The sequence below is a fragment of the Peromyscus eremicus genome, chromosome 14, assembly GCF_949786415.1.
Source record: "Peromyscus eremicus chromosome 14, PerEre_H2_v1, whole genome shotgun sequence".
Classification (NCBI taxonomy): domain Eukaryota; kingdom Metazoa; phylum Chordata; class Mammalia; order Rodentia; family Cricetidae; genus Peromyscus; species Peromyscus eremicus.
In genome coordinates, this window is record NC_081430.1 from 67452433 (window position 1) to 67463059 (window position 10627).

Here is a 10627-nt window from a genome sequence, read left to right on the forward strand (position 1 = left end):
GGTCGGTCGGGGCCGAGTCCCCGGGCGCTCGCAGGGCCGAGGCGGGAAGGGCCGCCGTTGACCCGCCGCGTGGCCGAGGCGGCGGCGGCGGCGGTGCTGTCGGCGGCGGCGGCGGCGGCGGCGGCGCCCGCGGGGGGGAAGGGCAGTTCCGGGCCGGCCGCGCCTCGCCTCGTCTCAGCAGGGCGGCGGCTCTCCCGGCGCAGACGCAGGGCCCGGGCGGCGGGCGATGCCCGAGTGAGCGCAGGCCGGGCCCCTGCCCCCTAGCAGGCAGCTTCCGCGCAGGCCGCTGGGCGTCCTCGCGGCGGGGCGGCTTCGTTCCGATCCCGGCGGCGGCGGCGGCAGCGGCAGCGGTGGTGGTGTAGGCAGAGGGGACCCGGGACACCTGAATGCCCCCGGCCCCGGCTCCTCCGACGCGATGGGGAAGGTGCTATCCAAGATCTTCGGGAACAAGGAAATGCGGATCCTCATGCTGGGCCTGGACGCAGCCGGCAAGACCACGATCCTGTACAAGTTGAAGCTGGGCCAGTCGGTGACCACCATTCCCACGGTGGGTTTCAACGTGGAGACGGTGACTTACAAAAACGTCAAGTTCAACGTGTGGGATGTGGGCGGCCAGGACAAGATCCGGCCGCTCTGGCGGCATTACTACACCGGGACCCAGGGTCTGATCTTCGTGGTGGACTGCGCCGACCGCGACCGCATCGACGAGGCCCGCCAGGAGCTGCACCGCATTATCAATGACCGGGAGATGAGGGACGCCATAATCCTCATCTTCGCCAACAAGCAGGACCTGCCCGATGCCATGAAACCCCATGAGATCCAGGAGAAACTGGGCCTGACCCGGATTCGGGACAGGAACTGGTATGTGCAGCCCTCCTGTGCCACCTCTGGGGACGGACTCTATGAGGGGCTCACATGGTTAACCTCTAACTACAAATCCTAATGGGCATCCTCCACCCATCCCCCGGAAAGAGAGAAATCAAAGACCCATTCATAGGATTATCGCCACCGTCATCAACCTCTTTCAATTGCCACTTTCTTTTTTGAATCTGAACTCTGGAGTTACAGTTCTACGGTTTAGTGGGGTTGGGGTTTTCTTTGTTTCCTTTTTTTTTTTTTTTTTTTTTTTTTTTGCTTTGCGTTAGGATGCTCTGATCTGATATTTGACACGAATACAGTGCTAGATGCTCTTGTGACTTCCAGCAAACGGGGTGGGGTAATAGCAGCTCTTGGTAAAATCCTTTATAATAATGGTTTGATTTTTCTATTTCGAGAGAATCTTTTTTTCCCATGTATGCCTTTTTCCTTTTTGCCCAGTTTCTTATCACTTGCTGTAGATGGCTTATTTTGCATTCATGCAGACTGTGTTGCAAGTCTGTTTCATCTAGTAAACTGAAAATGATTGCTTAATCAAACTGCCGTTTGTCTTTTATGTTTAAGGCCTTCCCCCCTTCCTTGTTAGCGCTAACTTTAGCAATTTCAAATGTGACCTTTTATATCCAAGACCAGTATGGTTAACTTAGCCCACAGTGGCAAAGTAATGAGTAATACCAGTGTAATGTTCCAGTTGCACATCAGTGTGTTAAACAGGTAATGTAAGAAATCCCTTGAAGTGTCAGCTATTAACGTGCATGAGTAGGAGTAAAACTCAAGTTCCCCGCCGTAGCTAACTTACGCTGCAGAAAACAACTGTAACCTGTACAAGGGTGCATATCTTTTACACTGCAAAGTTGGGGACTTTGCTATCTCCCTCTCTTCTTACCTTTAAAAATAGACTCTTTCCAGAAAATGGAGCAATAATGGTGTACGCCACACACAGGTGAAATATCTGTAGATATTTAAGTGACTTTCGGGCAAAATTGGAATATGTTACGCTGTTTCAAATATCTTACAACCAGTAGCTTTAAAATTACTAAACATTTACTTTGTTCACTAATAAAACATTCAAAAAGTCAAATTATATGCACCTTTTACCTAGCTGGAAAAAAAAATACACATTCCTGTTTTCACATTACAGCAACTGATTAAACTGAAGATATATGACTTTTTTTTTTTTAATGAGTGATCTACATCTCCATGAATTAAAACACTGGAAAAGATGGTTTATTTAAAAGAAGATATTTAGTTTTGCTTGATTGTAGGATTAACTCATGCAAATAGCTATCCTGTTGGTTCAGTCTACAGTATCTCCTTTAAGGAAGGAAATGTGCTGAATGAATGAAGCAGACTGGAGGGACAGTTAAAGGGGAGTAGGATGCAGAGGAAGAACCTACAGATGACAATGAATGTAAATTTATTCTTCTTTAAGGGTAAGCATTGTGCTCACTGGTGATACCCAGATCTTAACAAGATGAGCTGGTTAGGACCAGTTACTAGATTGAGACCACTATGGTAATATATTGAACCAAATGTTAATGTTTATTCAGAGTTGTGAAGCAGCATCTGGTTCTTATGTAGCCTTAAGGATTAATGTAGTGATCCTCAAGGAATTAAACTTAGGGAATTTCAGAAATGTAGACTGCAAGGGCAGTATACAGGAAAAGGTGGAGTGGTTTTGCTTATGAGGGTGTCTGAAAATTAAAATCAAGCCGGATATCATGGTATAGTTGGACAGTATTGGTCCTTCATGTTTTGGCCATATTGTATAATGGAGCTTTTTACCAAAGATGTATGAGAAACAGAAGGCTATACAAAAATGAACTGTAAGTAAAGCTAACTTAAAGCAGATGAGAAAAGGTGCTATGTTGTAGGCTCCTATTGGTGCAGAGGGATTTTTGAATTCAAGATGCAACTCAAGCCTAAAGTTCTCATCTTCACATTCATAAAAATATCTCTAGAAATGAGGCTGATTCACATTTAAGAACATAGTTGCTTTTTAAAATTCCCAAAGCTCCAGCATAAATGTAATTCTTAGTGTTTTAAATGATTGCATTTTAAGGTACATAAATATGGTTATACGAATATCAATGCTATAGTAACATCCTGAAACAAAATAAGCACAAAGGTATAAATGCCTAAACTGGAGGAAACTTGAAACCCTCTTGTTGATTCTTAAACGTAGTATTCTGACTTGTGACAGACAGATTGTGTGTGTCTTAAAAATAACTGGGGGCATAGTTAAAATTTTATACAAGTGATTGCTATTACTGAATGTTGCAGGTGAGATGGGTTATTTTTAGTTTATTTGAAATGTCTGAAAAGATGGGAGGGGGGAAACTGAAATTTGAAAAACCCTAAACCTTTTGGAAAGAAACTGTAATTTTCACTTACATTTCTTTAAGAGTATATATAAAAGGTTTATAATTGATGTAGTTAAATTGAACCATAACATTGGTGATTATGAAGCAGGAAATTAGAGCCTGCAGAAAAAGTTATAATGGAAGAATTAAAAAAAATAAGGTCCTAAAGATTTTGTCTAATTGCATCAATTTCTGTACTTGTGTGAATTTATAAACTTGCAGTAAGTTTTGAATGAGGTTAATCTTGTCTAATATAAGTAAATGAGTCTGTAGACTGTGATCCCCCTCCCCCAGCTAACAAGTGCAGTCCTTGGAATTGTTCTTTATGGTTGTAGTGTTGCTAAGCACTGACATGCAGAAAATAAAGGAATTACACAGTGCAGTTTCTCACGTTACGTTACTTGGAGTAGATAAGTGGGATGTGCTGGTATCTTGGGCCATGTTACTCTCCAGGGATATATGGTAAAAAGTGAATTTGAGACTCGCCTGACTTTCATAAAAGATAAAAAAGAATTTTCCCCCCTAATTAGTGGCTGTTTAAGGTATTTCCTGTTTTAATTTCACTAAGCTGTGTTTTGTGACAACAGAGGGTAGGAACAGTTGAAGGTATTTGTCTCCCCTCCCCTGGTGAAGACAGGGCAAGGGCTCCACCACATGCTGGCTGGATCCTTGACCTTTTTTGCTTTGGTTTTTATTTTGAGATAGGGACTTGATTAGTTGCTCAGGTGAACTTTGAACTTGTGATCCTTGTTTCATCCTCCTGAAGTAGTAGGGGTTACAAGCCTGTGCGACCATCTCCACCTCAGGAGTCTATCCTGCATTTTTCAAATTACAGCCCTAGCATTTTGAAATTTAAAAATTGTGTTTGTAAGGAATTGATTGGTTTGCAGAGTCCTTTTTTAGTTGTCTTACTCTTTAATAGTAGAGTTGAATTTTAAAATTTTTAGAGTTCAAAGTTGCTTGTTTAATAATAAGGACAGAATTATAGCCATGTAAAAGATAAAATTGTGGATGAATAATTTAAAATCATTTAAATATTCTTGTAAGCATTCCTTATACTAATCCGTCAAGTTTTTTGTAGTTTGATTCTATTCTGTCTTGATGTGATACATAGTATGATTTAGATCACACATTAAGGCTGGGTTTGTTAGTGCCTACCTGTAATCCCAGCACTTGAGAATTGGAGGCAGGGGGAGAAGTTTGAGGTCAGCCTGGTCTATATGAGACCCTGTTTTAACTAACCAGCCAATAAAGCTCATCTTGATACTTTGCTAGTGTATCTATTACTGTGACTTACTGAGATGTCCAGGGTCAGTTTCTCAGTGTTAACAGTAGAAAATATTTTCTAATGGTTTGTAATGCTTTCAACAGAAATTGAGCCACCTTAGTCTGAATAGTGATACTTTACCACATTCCAGTTATTCATTCTCATATCCCCCCCCCCCCCCCCCCCCCCCCCCCCGTGTGTGTGTGTGTGTGTGTGTGTGTGTGTGTGTGTGTTTGCGTACACAGCTTGTAGTCAGATAAGTCTTGTTTCTTAGACGTAATAATTATATCTGTAAAACAATATGTAGCAATTTTAAATATTTTTCATATCAGACTAATCACTGAACATAATATTTGGAGCCTAGCTGTCAATAGAGTAGCATTTTGCTTGTTTAATTAAATGGTAGACTATAGAAGTGATAATATTCAGAAGTTTATATTATTGAAATATTATGAGAAGGAGCTGCAAAAAAAAAAAAGCAAAGTAACTTACTGCTTTGCCAAACTTTAAAGCTGCCGAACTAGTTGAACTGGCAGGGAACACTTGTGGATAAGATCAAAGAAAGTAGAACTGGTCTGTAGAGGGACTTAGGAATTATAATTGAAATTTGTTCATTATATTAACTAAAGTAATGGTATGCTTCAAGAGAATTAGACTAAGAGCAAGCTCACTTTGTGGGATGATAAGAAATATTTAAAATTTTTAATTTTGATAGTTTTAATATGTAATCCAGATTAGTTTTGATTTTGTAATCCTGTCTCAGACATATCTAGAAAAAATGCTTTAACTTTTAAAACCCTCCCTTTATTTAAAATGTCTTATGACTACTTGAACAACTTTCAATTACTTGTCAATTTTGTCTTTGAGCATTTTTTTTAACATGTTGGATTATTTCACATAGAGTACACACTTCCCCTGCGGTATCTGTTGTATAAGTTTGAGGGTAGATTGATTTATTGAGAACCTAATATTCCTGGAACTGTTTCTGTGAAGTGCAAAACAACAAATGTCTGCCTTCGTGGACATACACGGGTGGGTGGGTGGAGAACAAAGATCAGATGGTAAGTATAAATATTGGTGACACACTATTGCACAGTATGTTACATAAAAGGGAATGGAAGGACGTTCAAAAGGCTTCACCAAGGTTATGTTGGACAAACGGATGAAGGAAAAAAATAGTGCAGTTGGTACTATAACAAAAAGATAGAGTGTAAAAGCTGGACTGGGAGACAGGAGCAAGGGCAAATCTAGCTGCGGCCTGTTTTTACAGTGGTGCTAAGAATAGTTTTGAATGTTTTCAAAGGAGTGTTAAAGATTGTAGGAAAATGGGCTGGGGATGTAGCTCGGTAGTAGAGTACTTGCCTGGCGTATGTATGCAAGGCCCTGGGTTTGATCCCTATCCCTGGAGGAAAAAGATTGTGTAAGAAACAGTGTGGCACAGGTACAGTATATGACCTGAAAATGCATATTTACCATGTGGCCCTTTATGGGAAATAGTGACTCCATGTCTAAAGCCAACATTTTCAAAGACTATTGTTAAGCAAATTTGAATCAAAATTTTGAGAAACAGTCCTTATATAATTTACCACATTTCTATGTAACTTCTGGGATTCCAGGCTAACCTTGGAGGTTTTGTGGTTCTGTTGGTTGGTGTGTTTGTTTTTTAATACAGGCTCTGTGTAGCTCAGCTAGACCTCAGATTTATTGTGACCCTCTTGTCTCTGCCCCCCAAGTGTTGAGATTACAAGTGTACACCAATAAAGCCTGCTTTATTGACATTTTTCTACATGTAAATATGTGAAACCAGAGGTTTTCAGTTCCATTTCCTGAAAAATTTGTGAATTATTTAAGATGGCTATTTTTATGGTGGTCTAATCTTTGGATTTAAATGTGTTTCTCTGTTAAAAAGCACACTTCCCTTTAGATAGCCTAGATTAGTTTGGAATAGGCTCAGATAACATCATTCAGTTGTGGCCTTTTTTTTTTTCGTGGCATTACTGTAATCAGTTCTGAATTCTATTTTTCATATTATGGAACTTTGCAAGAGGAAAAGTTTTATTGACATAGCAACTAATATATTTTGTTTCCTCCAGTATTACCCTGTTCCATATAAACTAGGAAAAATAATTGATTCCACATGTGAATTTCTCTTGCCTGGAAAGTTGTCCTATACTAATATAACAGGATGTGGGAACTAAACAAGTGTGGTTAAGAGGAATTATGGAAGTAAGGTGGTTTTAGTTTTGTTTTTCAGACAGGGAGGGTCTCACATAGTGTTGCCCAGGCTGGCCTTGCCCTCAATAATCCTCCTGCTTCAGCCACCCGAGGGCTGGGTTGCGGATATAAATTATCACACCTAGCTGGAAGTTAGTTCTGTGAAGGAGATTTACAAATGAGCACTTAGCACTTTAAATCACATTTATTTTATTATATGTATGTGTGGGTCCATGAGTGCCCAGGCCTGTATGTCAGGGGAAGACTTGTGTGAGTGGGTTCCCTCCTTCCACTTTGTGGGACCCAAGGATAAAACTCAGGTTCTCAGCCTTGGTGCCATGGGCCTTTTCCAGCTGAGCTATTTTGCTGGCCCCCCACAAGTGAACTTTTAAAAAGTGAAAAACTTGTAGTTTATAGGCTGTGTGAAACTCATTATTGATGAGCAAGAAGTTTTCTATTATAGCTGAATAGACTGAGGAAGAAGATCACAGCATGTGAGAGGAAAACAACCAAATATTTTGGTTATAGAAGTGGGATGTAGATATTTGAGTTTATTACAATATGATAATCAGCTGGGGATACAACTCCCTAGCAGGGTACTTACTTGCCTAGCATGGGCAAGGCCCTGGGTTTGATCCCCAGCATTGAGAAAAAGTTCGTGAATAGGTATAGGTTGCAGTTGGACTTAAAGAGATTAATATTAAGAAGCATTCTAATAATCACATTTGCTGAATGTCTGCTGTATGTCTGACATTGTTCTAGGCATGTAATACATATAAATTCTGAGTGGCCTCCCAACAGCCTTGGCAGACAGGCTCCCATTTTATAGTTGAAAAAATGGGCATAGAGAGGTTCATGTTAATCTCTGGACTGAGGTTTTAGATTCAGGAGGTCTGTCCCTTACTATGAATGTGACTAGATGACAGTTATTATTACTTTTAATATTTTTTAGTATTTTGTTTAAAAACTTGCTTGCTTTGAATAGTTTCCCATAATTTTCTAATAGATTATTTTGAGTCCCTGTAGAATGATACTAGAAACAGCTTCTGTAAAAGTCAGATGCTGGGCCCCGTGTAGTGGCTCATATACTGCAGTCCTAACATGTGGGGGTCTAAACCAGGACTGCTACAAATTCCAATCCAACCAAGACTGTTTCATGAAACAAATAAAAGTGCTGGTAAGCCAGCATGGTGACTCGGCCTTTAGTCCCAGCACTCAGGAGGCAGAGGCAGGCAGATCTCCGGGTTAAAGGCTAGCCTGGTCTACAGAGCCAGTTCCAGGACAGCCAGGGGTACCCAAAGCCTGCTGGAAAAAAACAACAAAATATAAAAGTGCCAGTAGGATGCTCAGTGGATAAAAGTGCTTGTCACCAAGCCTCGTGAGTTAGATCCCCAGGACTCACATTGTGCAAAGGGAGTCCAATTTGGGTCCTGAAGATTTTTGTATAAATGAAAACAATGGACCAAGACAGCTCAGAGAAAGAATTCTTATCTAGTATTTATGAGGCCCAGGGTTCCATCCCCACCACCATGAAATGAATAAATAAATAACGAAAAAGAAATTACTAACAGCCTTTTTATACAAAATCTTCATGATCTAGATGTATTATATGACATTTAAAGCGCGTCTCAATGTGAACTATCCACATTCTCCTGGAAGTAGTATCCAAGTAGCTAGTGGCTGACGTGCAGGACAGTGCCTGCCTTCCATAAGATGAGATGATTTCTTGGACCAGAGAGGTGGCCCAGTGGTTATGGGGGCATACATATACTTCCAGAGGACCTGGGTTTGGTTCCCAGCAGCCGTACTGTATGGCTTATCTGCCTGTAGCTCCAGGAAATCCCACACTTCTGGGCTCTGTGGGCACCTGCACTCACATGCACATACATGCAGAGGAGACATACATACTGAACATTTAAAAAAACATTTTTTTTAAAGGTGATTCTAGCTTTGGCTGTCCTGGAACTCACTACACCAGGCTGGCCACAAACCCACAAAAATGGAGTGCTGGGATCAAAGGCATGTGCCACCACCTCTCAGTTTCTAATTCCATTCTTAAACTTTTATAAGGATTAGAGTGTTCAAGTTGAGAAAATTCAGGTGTGGTGAATTTTCAAGACCACAGATGCTGGCCTGTGAGCCAAAATACGTCCACTGCTTGTTTTTGTAGATAAGAATTTATCAAAATGTACCTGCAGGTGTTCATTTCTACATTATATGTGGCTCCTTTGGAGTTTTGTATTACATTGTATTTTGTGTATATGTGTCCAGAGCTCATGCAAGGTCAAAGAACAACCTTTGGAAGTCCGTTCCCTCCCTTCCACCATGTGGGTCCCAGGAATCAAACTCAGGTAGTTCTTCAGGCGTGGCAGCAAGCACGTTCACCTGCTGAGCGATCTCACCAGTCCCAGTAGGAACGGTTTAGAAATGACACTAGAGTGACTGGGACTTTCCTGAGATGATTTTGTAAATGACATAGTTAGAGACTAGTCTGCAGTGAAAGAGAAGGCAGGGTGGGGTGGGAGGGTAAGCTACTAGCAGAGATATCCCCAAAGCTGAAGACGCTGGGAAGTGGTAGCTAGAGAGGACATGTGGGTGGAAGTCATAGAGACACTTTAATACGCCAGGGGCCTTGAATTCTCAAGCTATTTTCTCTTAAAAGTATTGTAGGGATTGGCAGTTTGGGTGGAGTAGAAGATGAGGAACATGAGTTCGTCATAGTTTCTTTGAGGTAAGGGAAAATTAGAAGAAACCATTTGAAAAATGTTGCCTTTATTCCTTGTCCTTTTCATTTGTTTTATTTTTGCTTTTGCATTGTTTAGGTCTCCTGGAGTTTTCTGTGGTGACCACACCCAAGTAATTCTAGTCCCACAGCAATTATATATGCAAACTGTGATATCCTCCCAAAAATGTACAAAGTAGGTTACAGGTTGGTAGCCCGAGACTAAGACAGCAAGTCATAGCAATGACTACTAGTTAACACTAGACTCCAATTTTCTGTATGTTTATCATTCAGGTAGTGCAATATAAAAGTTAATCATGCTGATTGACTTAGTCTCTCTCTCTTTTTTTTTTCTCTCTCTCTTTCAAGACAGGGTTTCTCTGTGTAGCCCTGCTGTCCTGGAACTCACTCTGTAGTCCCGGCCGCCTGCCTCTACCTCCACCTCTTGAGTTCTGGGATTAGAGGTGTGTGTCACCACCTCCCAGTTTAACTTCATCTCTTAACTAATATAAAATTACCAATTAAAAAAAATCTATTCTACTAGCTGGGCAGTGGTGGTGCACGCCTTTAATCTCAGCACTCAGGAGACAGAAACAGGTGGATTTCTGTGAGTTCAAGGCCAGCCTGGTGGTCTACAGAGTGAGTGTCAGGACAGCCAAGGCTACATAAAGAAACCCTGTCTCAATAAAAAAAAAAAAAAAAAAAAAAAAAAAAAAAAAAAAAAAAAATTCTACTTACGTGCGTATGGGGTGTGTGTGTGTCTGTGTCTGTTGAGACAGGGTCTCACTCTGTAGCCCTAGCTTGCCTGAGATTAGATAGATATGTAGACCAGGTTGTCTTGGAACTCACAGAGAATCTCCTGCCTCTGCCTTCCAAACAGAACAATGGGGTTAAAATTGTGTACCAGCACACTTGCTCCTCTTTCTCTTACATTTTATATGAAACTTCTCTTTTTTTAGAAAAATATCTTGGAGTTATTTCATGTATATGAATGTCTTGCCTACATGTATACTACATGTGTACAAAGAAGTCAGAAGGGAATTTCTGAGGATTTAGAACTGCAATTACAGGTGGTCGTGAGCCACCATGTAGGTGCTGAGAATTGAACCCAGGTCTTTTGCAAGAGCAACAAGTGTTCTGAGCAGCTGAGCCATCTCTCCAGCCCCCTTGGTGAGGCTTCTCTTA

The 10627-nt window shown here is 41.1% G+C and overlaps 1 protein-coding gene across 1 annotated transcript; it reads left to right on the plus strand.

The window, feature by feature from the left end:
• The first annotated feature begins 176 nt into the window (after positions 1 to 176).
• Positions 177 to 1415, plus strand: Arf6 (ADP ribosylation factor 6). Its single transcript, XM_059279031.1, has one exon. The coding sequence runs from the start codon at positions 416 to 418 to the stop codon at positions 941 to 943; it is 528 nt and encodes a 175-aa protein (XP_059135014.1). The 5' UTR covers positions 177 to 415; the 3' UTR covers positions 944 to 1415.
• Positions 1416 to 10627: the final 9212 nt, after the last annotated feature.